The sequence below is a fragment of the Gopherus flavomarginatus genome, chromosome 21, assembly GCF_025201925.1.
Source record: "Gopherus flavomarginatus isolate rGopFla2 chromosome 21, rGopFla2.mat.asm, whole genome shotgun sequence".
NCBI classification, from domain to species: Eukaryota; Metazoa; Chordata; order Testudines; family Testudinidae; genus Gopherus; species Gopherus flavomarginatus.
The window spans coordinates 3,770,197-3,782,275 of record NC_066637.1 but is presented as its reverse complement, the minus strand read 5'-3'; the positions used below and the strand labels follow the sequence as shown (position 1 = coordinate 3,782,275).

The following is a 12,079-nucleotide window of genomic DNA, read 5'->3' as shown; positions in this document are numbered from 1 at the left end:
AGGGTGAGTGTGTGTGTGTGTGTGGGGGAGGGCAGTACCCTTCCTCCTTTACATGCTTATCATTTTCATTGAGATGCCACCAAACATTTCCCCCTAGCAAACCCTGCCACATTCAGCATGAAAACCAGGTGTGCCGGCCAGAGGCACATGCATGGCCTGGCTCTCTGGTGCAGCCAGGGTGCAGAAAGGCAGATGAAGATGGGGGCAGTGGAGGAACAGGGCTGCAGACCAGGAGTGACATACCTGATGCCACGATCCATTCCATCCCCAACCGCCCTTTGCCCGCGCCAAGGGATGTGCCCTTAAGCCCAGCTCTCCTTGCTCTTTTCCAGTACTCGCCGCTGCTGAAGAAGCTCTACTGTCAGATCGCCAAGACATGCCCCATCCAGATCAAAGTGTCCACGCCACCCCCGCCAGGCACCGTCATCCGGGCCATGCCCGTCTACAAGAAGGCAGAGCATGTGACAGAGGTGGTGAAGCGCTGCCCCAACCATGAGCTGGGACGCGACTTTAATGATGGTGAGAACTGGTCTCCTCCCCTCAAATAGCGGGTCGGTGTCTCCGTCCTCTGCTTCCTCCGTCTTCTCCGTCCCAGGTGGGGACAATGATTCTGGTTGAACCCGTCTCATGCTGATAACCTGTATCCCAGAGCTTCCCCATAACCAAGACTTGCACTAGACAATGAACAGGGCCACGTGACACCTGACAGGTGGGCTTCAAGACCCTCCTTTTTCACTCCTGTATACAGGAGCCTTTCCCTCCACTCCCCTTTCACTCTGAGAACCAAACAGCTGCCTGTGAAGCTCAGCTGAAACCACCATGTTTTGCCTGATGTGTGCTGGGAACCATCGCTCCTGGCAGCCCCAGGACTGAACTGCTGGCAGGTGAGACAGCTCAGGCAGTGCTTCCAGGGCTTGTTAGCGCTGCCTCTGCTCAGACCTGGTCTAATTGCTCCATCCACTCTGTGCCAGGACAGCACCATCCTTTTACCTTACCTCTCCCTGTGCTGTCTGTCCTCTTGGAGCTCTCTGCCGGGGAAGCCAGGGCAAGTGCCCTAGGCAAATTATTTCGAGGGCTGAGCTGCTTGCCTGTTAGAGATTTTTCACCTTCTAGCTAAGCTACAAGTTCCTTAAGTTGCTGCTTGTAACACTTGGATAGAATTTTCAAAAGTGCCCAAGTTCCAAATCCCCAAAGGTATTTAGGCACCTAGTGTCCATTGATTTCACTGGAAGAAAGGAGCCTAAATACCTTTGAGCATCTGGACCTAAGTGACTTGGGAGCCTAAGTCCCCTGTACATCAATGGAGCAGAGCTACTTAAGTGCTTTTGAAAATGTTGCCCACTGATCTCATCTCCCTTAAAGACGTTCAGAGGAAGAAAGGCAGGGAGCCTGGACTCAGTTTGGCTCCAGCCAGTACCCTGAGCTCCTCACTAGACTCCACCTAGAGAAGACAAAAGGATCAGAGCCCGAAGTGTTGCAGGAGATTCCTGCTGTTACAATGTTCTGCTCCCAGCAGAACCCTTTGCCTGCTGAAAATGCAGCCTAGCACAGTCAAATGCAGCAGGAAAGAATGGGGCTAGGGTTTTTTTTTCTAAAGGGGTTAGGTAGTTAGGGAGTCCCCGCCTCTCACTGCAGGACTGTTTTATAATCACCCCGTGCAATGTTCTCAGGTTTGCAAGCCCACGAGAAGGGTTTTTTCTCTAACCCTCCCTTCTGCCTCTGCAGGCCAGTCCGCTCCAGCCAGCCACTTGATTCGGGTTGAAGGCAACAATCTCTCTCAGTACGTGGACGACCCGGTCACGGGAAGGCAGAGTGTAATGGTGCCATATGAGCCACCACAGGTATTCTCTTTGCTTGAAGAGGATTAGAGGTGCTGGGGGGAGGGTGAAAATAAGGATAATAGTTTTCTTAAATAAATTTATAGCTGCCTCACTAGCTCCAACGCTGCAGTGACTCCAGTGGCACCAGAGTGGCTGAAAGCAGCATCCACCCTGTGGGATTTAGATCCCTGCCAAGGCTCGTGATGGCACTGCAGTGTCTGGAGAGTAATCGCCCTCTTGCTACAGCCCGGAGAGCAAATACCTTGTGCCTGTCTCCTTCCCTTTCTGGATTTGCCAAAGCATCTCCCTTTAAAGGGGAATCTTGCTTCAGACCCACCGGGCTCGCAGAGCATTGTGCAGGTTAACAGAACCTTCGGCCCAGTTAGTCACTGCTCAGGGGCAGAAAAGGCCAATAATGAAATAAAATAAAAATGGTGAGTGGCAAGCTTAGCACGCCCCCTAGGGCACCATGAAATTAGTGCAGTTGTGGTGCTGATTTCCAGCTGCAATGTCACACGCCCAGGTCAATGAATGAAATATCTAGCGATAAGGTCCCACAAAACCAGGCTGATGTGAAAGTAACATAGGCGCTATGCAGTTACAGTGGCTACATAATCCCCCTTCGAGGGGATATTTCTTTAGAGCAAGGGTCAGAAATTCATCTTCCCTGCCTTCCTCCATGAATATTCCCCCAACACACACAATCCCCCCACTGGTTTGCGAGCTGAGACATGCTCTTTGCACCTGTCTGTCTGCAGCCCTTTGCAGCAGTGACTGAGGTCTGCCACCATCTCCTCATGGCTTTTAACACCCCCTCCTCCGACACACTAATCCCCCCCCCATGATGTCATTTACTCTCTTTTGGGCAGGTTGGGACTGAGTTCACCACCATTCTGTACAATTTCATGTGCAACAGCAGCTGTGTGGGAGGGATGAACAGGCGACCCATCCTCATCATTATAACCCTGGAGACAAGAGAGTGAGTCATTCTTATGGTACCTGTGCTGCCAAGGACAGACATCCCCCCCACCACCACCACTTCGCACTCCTGAGCCTGGCTCTCCTGGGGCCTCCTGGACAAGGTTACGAGCTGAACTTCAGCTGCGTAAATAGCTAGAGGGAGCCTCACCCACTTCACATCTGGGGCTGGGGAGAGCCTCAGCAGTGAAACAGAGGAGTTGGCAAAACCCCCGAGATTGATTTGCAAGAGCCCTAGAGGAGAAGACTGAAGCTGCAGCCCAAGGCAAACTCCTGGCCAAGCATCTTTGGCATGGAGAGTCCTAAGCACAGTGAAGAGGGGGGAAGTGGCATTCCCTGATGGGGACGTTAGTGACTATGAAGAGCCTCAGAGGGTGGGTGTGTGGGGAAGGTGGGTGTGCACAGGGCCTGAGCTTCTCCCCCTGCACATCTTTCACAGCCTGAAAAAACTCTTGCTCCCTCCCGTCTCCCAGGGTGTAACTGTATTAGCCCTTTGCCAATTGGAGATGAAGTCCACTGGGGAGAAATTCACCCCCAGCCAAAGGACCCTGCACAAGAGCCTGTGCATCATCTTGAGACCTTACATGGAACACAGCACCTTGTGTGCTGCATCAGGCCTAGTGTATATGTACAGCAGCCTTGGCCTTCTGAGCTCAGCAAATTCCTGCAGAGAGCCCTTGTAAAGTGCCCACCGCAGGGGAATTCCTTATCCTGAACTCTTCAGGGGCGGGGCGTAGGGGGCTGTCATCTTTTTAGTATTTTCTGGAGTGTTTAAAAGCTTTTTGAATAATTGATCAACACAAAGTCAAGAGACAGAAACCCAGCCCCATAGAGAGTGAGGTTTAGTCTGATTAGTTCCAAAAAAAAATAAATACTTTTGGGTTTTTACTCTGCTCCCCAGTGGCCAGGTACTGGGGAGAAGATCCTTTGAAGGGCGGATCTGCGCCTGTCCCGGTCGAGATCGGAAAGCCGATGAAGATCATTACCGAGAGCAACAAGCCCTGAATGAAAATGCAGCTAAAAATGGCAACATCAACAAGCGCAGTGAGTCCTCCTCTCAGGAACGGGGGACCCTCGATTCCGAGTGAGCCCCCCAGCTCCGCACTGCCTAGCACTGCTGAGCGGCTGCTGCCCACGGCGTGGCCCATGCTTCCAGGGGCAGCAGCAACCAACACTAGGAACTTGGGTGGTGAAGTTTAGCTGAAGAGCAATACTCTGATCCAAACTTCATTGCTCAAATCCAGCTGTCGTCAGATATAAACCTTGCAGCCAGAAAAACAGAGTGGCATTATTAGTGCGGGTGCTTCACTGGCCAGATCTATTTGTTCATCATCATCATCATCATCATTATTAAAGGAAAGTGTTGGTTAGTGCTAAGATAGTTAACCTAACATGGTCCATAAGCTTTAAGCTTATTTTCTGCAGGCATCAGAAAGGAATTCTTTGCCCCCTCTCTTCCCATCCAGCATTGGCCAGTTACTTACAGGGGAGTTTTTGCTGCACTCTGAAGCCTTGCTCCTCCCAGAGATAGGTTAGCAGCAGACAAAACCTCTGTTGAGTGTAGGGCAGGGGGCTGAAGTGGGAGGCGGAGGAAAAGCATATTGTATTTCATCACTAATCCTCCCCCCCTCCAATAAAGTGGGCACATGCTGAGCTAAGCTTTCTCAGGGCAGTTATTTAACTGTTTGCAGTAAAATCTTACAGAAGGATCCTGGCGATTTATCTGCTCGTGCTCAAGAGCTTCTCACTCGCCTTCTATCACAAGGGTGATAACTCATCTTTTAGTCACCTGTCAAGTGGGTGAATTTAATGATCTGTATTGATCTTCCTCAGCTTTAACAAAGCAATCACCGCGAAGCGCCTGGGGCCATGCAGCAATGCCCTCTTTGTCCCCTTGGGAGCTGGAGTCATAGTTAGGTTTGTGCAGTAAGGTTTGCATTGTCCAGCAATGGACTGGAGTTCCCCTTGTTGCTAGTCAGGGAAGCCTTGTGCTTCTCTGCTCCTGGGTTCTGGCTTTCGTTCAGCAGGGCCCGTTAGCAGCTGCCTGCCCTGCTAGGAGCTAGTGCCTTTATTCTAACACAGTTCCCATTCTAATGTTATGGAAGTACTAGGGAGTGGCCGCTTAGATGATCACATTTAACTTGATTTTCCCATAATACTGTTTCCCGTCTCCTTCCTCAGCTTTCAAACAGAGCCCCCAGGGGATTCCAGCACTAGGGGCTGGTGTCAAGAAAAGGCGACACGGGGAAGAGGAAATGTATTATGTCCCAGTAAGTATCAGATCTGCTGCTGCATGTCGTGTCTGCGCCCTGTTCTGGGAATGCAGTGGCGCTGGCCCCTGGATAGGATATGGGGGAGCAGCTCCCAGAATTCAAAGGGAAACGAAGGGATATTTTACCTAGCTGAAGGACTGGCATTCCCAGCAGTACACAGCACTGAAGTGCTTTGCTTTGGGTGGCTGGCGCTTACAGGCCTGATGAGTCCTTACAGAGGGCAGACAGGGTGCAAGGAGCAAGACCCATGGGGCTAAGATGGGGCACAGTGAAGAACGGGGTGGGAGCAAGTCTGCAATGAACACTGACCACCAAGCAGCAGGAGTGGAGAGCAAGAATCATGCACTGGAATTGCTTTGCAATCCCGGGGCAAAATAGCCTGCTCCAAAACAAGGCTGCAAGTCACCTTCCTCCCTGATCCCACTGTGGCAACAGGGAATTTGGCCTTGTGTGCCTTCAGCACCACTCCCACGGCCAGGACTTGGCTACTCCATCTTCCTGCTGCTAAGGGAGGGGACATGTTATCAGACCCCCACTCTGCTCCTGCAGGAAGGGGACTAGAGGGGACCATAAGTCGCAACTGAATTTCTTGAGGCTGGCTCTGCTAGAAGCATGGGACCCCAGGCAGCTGCTTGCCTTGCTTGTGCTTAAGGCTGTCTTCACATTGTCCCTTGAGGGGGCCGGATAAAGGATGGGGAAGGTGGGACTGGCTGTGTGACAAGTACAGGCTGCCTTGGTCCCTCATTCAGGTTCGTGGCCGGGAGAACTTTGAGATCCTCATGAAGATAAAGGAGAGTCTGGAGCTCGTGGAGTTAGTCCCGCAGCAGCTAGTCGACTCCTATCGGCAACAGCAGCAGCAGCTCCTGCAAAGGCAGTAAGTACCATGACCACATTGTCCACTGTCGCCACTCGGGGTCTCCAGAGATGCATCAATTTAACGGCAGGACGAAACAGGGATCCAGGAAGCTGGCCTGACCACCCTTAGGGTTCACACAGGGCAGTGGAGAGGGAAGCTGTGTAAATGCTATGTATTAGAATGCCCTTAAGAGCCCTGCTAGGGTATCTGTCCTAAGGTGAAGCCAGCTGTTCTGCATCCCATGCACATTCCAGACAGGTACAGAAGTCGGTTTCCCCAATAGGGGTGCAGCACGATTTGCACCAGTGCAATGTAACCAACCTTAAATCAGTGTCAGTCATGTCTGGAGCAGGGTTTTGCACTGGTGCAGCTATGCAGTTGGCTAAAATCTCAGTTCGGACAAGGACGAGGTGAGAATCTGGTGACACCCGGGAGGGAGTCCCTAGAGAGGTTTGATTTGCTCAGTCTCCACTAGGGTCTAACTGACTGTGCCACTCTTCCCGAGCAGGAGTCACCTGCAGTCCCCTTCCTCCTACGGGCCTGTCCTTTCACCAATGAACAAAGTACATGGAGGAGGGATCAACAAACTGCCATCTGTCAACCAGCTGGTGGGGCAGCCACCGCAGCACAACTCCAGCTCCGGGCCCAACCTGGGCCCAATGGGTAAGGCACCCGCACTGCCACTTGACACAGGCTCTGCAATCACCAAGGGCCAAGAAGCCAGGCAGACAGCAGCCTCGCTCAGCTAAACAATACGTAAAGCAGTGCAAAGCTCCCTACGCTGAGCTCCACATTCCTCCTCCTCCCCCTCGCACATGCCAAGCAGAGGAGGTTACCGTGGGCTTGGTCATTAGTCACTTATACAGCTATATTGCTCGGAACAACTCACCATGCCAATAGCTGAGAGAGCCCTGCCCAAGCCAGGCTGCCTGGATCCACGTTGTAGCCGCTGTCTGCAAAGGTTGCCCCTGAATCTGTGGCTTGTCGGGGTGGAATCTCCAGCTTCTTCACCCCTCCTCCACCCGATTGGTGAATTCTGGTCCCTGAAGTGGGTTACTCCTGCAGACTGGAGAATGGGGCTCTGTGCTTGGGAAAGGACAGTTGTAGCTTCTTGGAGTTAAATTAAATCAAAAACTTTTGAATGGTTCTCCCCTGTATGCTCTGGGCACAGTCCATGAGATGGAAACTCTTTTGCTTTTTCTTGTGCTCAGGACCTGGAATGTTGAACAGCCACCCCATGCAATCCAATGGAGATATGAACGGAGGCCACTCCTCCCAGTCCATGGTCTCAGGTTCACACTGCACTCCTCCTCCACCCTACAACCCTGACCCCAGCCTCGTCAGGTAGGGACGTCACTGGACCTGTGCTGTGTTGTCCATTGTTGTTTCATGCTCTTTTCCTTTACTCTAACCTTCAAAAATATGTGTAGCAACTGGTCAACTGGTCACTAGTTCCAACTGAGAAATCACTGCTCATGAAACCAGAAATTGTCCTCGCCAGCCACTTGCTGGTTAGAAACACAAATCACCTGCAAAGAGCTTTGGCTTATTCACTTTCACTAAGTTCATTCAAAACTTGATCCCTTTAGCAGACTGATACGAAAACGCACCTTGGCCTGCAGGTCAAACACTGGCATAGAACTTTGCAGATCTTCCTTCTTCCCCTTTTTGGACCAATGGTGACTGGACACTGCAGTAGAGGATTTATATCCATACATTAACAGGTCTGTAGTCCGTGATTTGATGTCCTCCTTAAAGAACTGATACATCAGATGTTTTCCTAGATGGACTACCAGAATCACGGAGTAGCACAATCAGTGCTAGCATTTTGTAGCTGCAGCCAAGCGCGCTACATAAAATATTCCAGCACCAAATGTTATATTGCCAAGATTAATTATTGCTGACCAAATAACTTAGGGCCAAATTCCACAACCCTTCCTCAGTCAAGTTGCTCAGAGGGGAAAATTAATCCCTGGAGTAATTCCATATAAGTCATTTAACTGAGACCATTGAAGACTGCTGAAGCCAGTGGAATTATGTTAGGATGAATGTGGTCCCATGAGCTTTACCTCTCCAACGTTAATGCCAAATTAGTTCACACTTTTCAGCCCCAGAAAACTCTGACCTGGAGTTTTGAGGATCCCTGAAATGGGTTCTTGCTACACTTCCAATTTCTTGCATCCCATAATACCATAGTAGCATGAGAAGAGTTGCCAAGCCTTCAAATGAAAGAAATGAGTCCACTAAAATGTCCCCATACCCTCACGTGAATTCAAAAGTGCTTTGCCACAATGGTGACACTTGAGAACACAGCATATATACCTGACAAGTTAATGCCACTTTATTTTCAAATTCTTTCTGCAGTTTTTTAACAGGCTTGGGGTGTCCAAACTGCATCGACTATTTCACCTCACAAGGGTTACAGAATATTTACCACCTGCAGAATCTAACCATAGAGGTAAATGCTTTGGGAAGATCTCTTCTTATCACTTGTTTCTACCCACTGTTGATCTTAAAAACAAGGACAACCAAATAAAGGAAATAAATGTGCATCTATCATACAGGCTTTATAGTCCTCATGTTTTGTGTTTCCCAATTATGCATTCTTTCTAGGCCTATAGATTTCAAACAATAGTGCAATCCTTAAAAGAAACTGTAATATTCTCTACTGTTGATTTTTCCAGGCTGTAGGATGCAAGGCCTAGCAGAAATCTGAATTAAGAAAGAAATGCAGACAAAAACAAAAATGAAAAAGAATTCAGGTTCAATCGTTCTCCACATGTGCACATCTAAAATAAAGCCAAAGATACAGAAATCAGATTTTGAATTGATTGTCTCTAAATATGTCTACTGAAATGAATCTCAGCACTCAGGGACTCACCCTAAGCCCATTGAGCAATGGAAAGATTCCCATTTGACTTTGATGAGCTTTAGCTCAGATCCGCAGGCCCCAACTTCCTCCCTTGCAAATCAGGAGTAACCACACTGGCCAAATGGAGTCACATTAGCAAAAAAACAGAACAAACAAGGTCAGAATCAGGCCTTTTGTATTTAGCAATTTTTTGTTTCAGCCCCAGGACTTGATATTGTGGGCTGGCTGGTCAAGAGCTGCAGTTTTCTGTTTTTTTTTTAATTGATATGTTACATGGGAAATGCTCTAATTTGTGTCTAAACCCCTTGCCTCTGGGCGTGGTGACTTTTATTGTAGCTGTTTCTTGGCTGAAGGACAATCTCTTGGGAGAGGAGAAGTCAACTTTGCATGAAATTCATCTGCCTTTGGTGCTGATGAAAATTATATGGTCATCCAGTCAGTCTGGACATCAATGAGGCAAGGGGCTCCCTGCGTCCAGTAATGTAACCAGCATACACATAATTCATTAACACTTTTCATCTATGACAGACCCAAAAAAATGCCAGACTCAGTATTTTGACCAGGATAAAGCTCTTATCCTAATCCCATCTCATTCTTAAGATATTTGCTATATGCCCTCCTAGTCTGGCAGCTAGGAACCAATCAAGAACACAGATGGTATAATTATTGAACACACAATGATTTTTCATTGGTAGCTGGGGCCAGTTGCATAGTCTTAGATTAGTTCTGAAACATTTTAATAACTAACCCTGTAAGTGATTTTTTTTTAATCTGCCAAAAAGCACATGTATGGCATGGTCAAAACTGATTGCTGGGTTGTGTGCCTGAGTTGACATTTTTAACCCCTAATTACATACTTACTTCCTATGGAATTAATGCTCACGAGTGAGTCTGTGTGTTTGGAGTTAATGTGGACCTCTAGCAGCAATTCAGTAAGTCTGAAATACAAACCACGTGTATTTGTTCTGATGCAGCCTCCGGCATGCATGATACAGTCCTGAAGTTTTCATGCTTCTGGTTAACATTATGACCATAACACTTAATGTCTGTGATGAATAACATCAGTTAGTGCATATGATGGCATAGGTTAATACACAAGAATCCCGTGACACTTCATATTGGTAGAGCAGAGAAACAGCAGCCAACCAGAGCCAATCATGCTCCCCAAGGCAACCTTTGCCCATCCTGTCAGCATTTGTGACCTGGCGTTTTAGTACAAGGCTTAATCCAGGTTATGAGGGGAGAGAGAAATGATTGCAGGCAAACTGGGATGATGGTTTCCTCTTTATTTCAGTAAATGAAATGACTCGACACCTCACATGGTGCACTGCAACTGCAGTGAAGGGAGTCAGCCTCACACTGTCCGTTCTGTTAACTAAATTCATTTAAAGCAAAGGAATTCTCTTTTCCTTACAAAATGATATGGGGTATGACCCAAAGCCGGGATCATCTCATGGGTTGACTCTGTGGCTATACTCACACATTGATCAACACATTTAATGGTCCATGGGTTTGCTCTATCTTGACTGTGCTATTTAGCAAATAGTTATTGTTCAAGAGACCAACCTTAGGATGATGTTGTTCTAGGATCTCGGAGCACTGAAGATCCCAGAACAGTACAGGATGATTATCTGGAGAGGCCTTCAGGAACTCAAACAGAGCCATGACTATGGAGCCCAGCAGCTTATCCGCTCCAGCAGCAATGCCTCCACCATTTCCATTGGCAGTTCTGGGGAGCTGCAACGGCAGCGCGTCATGGAGGCGGTGCATTTCCGCGTGCGTCACACCATCACTATCCCTAACCGCAGCGGGGCTGATGAGTGGGCAGACTTTGGCTTTGACCTCCCAGACTGCAAATCCCGCAAACAGTCCATAAAAGAAGAGTTCACAGAGGGCGAGATCAACTGAAGGTCTCCAGCAGAGTGGCAGCAAGAGTCCAGACACACAGATTTAAAGGAATAGGGAAAAATATAGAATCCCAGCATGAAAAATGGCAAAACATTTCCAGCTTTGAGTGTCTGGAGAAATATTTTTTTAACATGGCTTTACTCAAGAGATGGGAACTCAGAGCTGTGTGAGGACATGGGTCTGGGACATTCCCCAGGAGGAAAATTCCAATGGTTTTATGACAGGGGTCAAGGGGAGGAAAAAGGGCAGCTGACAAATCTCTCAATGGGCTGTAGAGTTTTTTTTTAGCCTTGTGTGGCAGGGGAATATTCACTTGCCAATGTACAGTGCAACTTTACAATTTGCTGGACCATTTTTGCATCAAACTCTATTGCAATGTAAAAGCAAAACACACACATTTGTCTTTGATTCACTCTAGCCTGCCCCACATTCCACCTATCCTTGCTCTGTCTGCTAAGGGATGGCTGAATAATAAAGACCTTTGTCTTGTGAAAAAGTGGTTTAACCCTCAACTGTTCCACTTTCTTTAGGGATATCTGCCATTGACTGATACCCACGAACAAAAGGATTTGCCTTCCTGATGGACTGCCAAAAAGTATTTGTTTCTTTTGTTTTTTTTTTGTAGAGCAGAAAAGCAACTTATTTGCTGATTCCAGACTGTGTGCATGTATCTAAATGATATTTGTGTATATAGACACATGCTGTATATACAGTATATTCACTGTGCTGTAAGGATAGAGAGATTTATTTTCATGTACCTTTATGCTACAAAAATATTGATAATTTCCCCTAAATAGGACACTACTGTGTCATAATTAAATTAACTTCATGCTCTAGCATGTAAACATACAAAAACCTGATACATTTCAAGCCTTACTTGTAAAAAAAATCATTTTTTCCCCATGTGGATTTTTAATACAATTCTGGAGAGACAAATCCATGGACCCCACTGTTAGGAATTAGAGGATTCTATATAATTAATTACAATTATTCACCCAAATCTTGCTCAAAGTTCCTGATATTGCCAGAACTCAGCCTTTTTGGAGCACACCATTAATTTTGCCTGAACCATTAACCTGTACGTGTTAAAAAAAAAAATTGGCTTTCCCAGACTGTTGATAATCATCCCCATCTGGTAAAATGGTTATATTTTCCACATTGGTGAGTGGAAATGGTTTCTTCCTTCCCTACAGTTCCTGTGGATAGGTGTTTTGTTAATTTTCCTCAAGCCTTTTGTTCGTCTGCTGATTGAACTTAAAAACTCAGCAGGAAAGTCAAGCATGCAGATGTATTCATCTCCGGGACTTGTGCAAGTCAGCTGGAAACTCTGGGTGAGATTCTGTGAGACACCTCTAAGAGGTACAGCACAGAA

At 47.6% G+C, this 12,079-nt stretch overlaps 1 protein-coding gene across 4 annotated transcripts in view; it reads left to right on the top strand.

Moving 5' to 3' along the window:
- The window catches only part of TP73 (tumor protein p73), a 72,141-nt gene extending 60,253 nt beyond the window's left edge, over window positions 1-11,888 (top strand). For 3 of the 4 annotated variants that reach the window (XM_050931690.1, XM_050931689.1, XM_050931691.1), the window contains 10 exons: window positions 333-519; window positions 1,726-1,841; window positions 2,690-2,799; window positions 3,700-3,842; window positions 4,980-5,068; window positions 5,821-5,945; window positions 6,436-6,590; window positions 7,139-7,271; window positions 8,292-8,385; window positions 10,387-11,888. In XM_050931690.1, the coding sequence (XP_050787647.1) occupies window positions 333-519; window positions 1,726-1,841; window positions 2,690-2,799; window positions 3,700-3,842; window positions 4,980-5,068; window positions 5,821-5,945; window positions 6,436-6,590; window positions 7,139-7,271; window positions 8,292-8,385; window positions 10,387-10,707 (1,473 nt within the window). In that variant the 3' untranslated portion in view covers window positions 10,708-11,888. The remainder of the gene's footprint in view (window positions 1-332; window positions 520-1,725; window positions 1,842-2,689; window positions 2,800-3,699; window positions 3,843-4,979; window positions 5,069-5,820; window positions 5,946-6,435; window positions 6,591-7,138; window positions 7,272-8,291; window positions 8,386-10,386) is intronic. The other variant, XM_050931692.1, reaches the window with a different exon arrangement.
- Window positions 11,889-12,079: the final 191 nt, after the last annotated feature.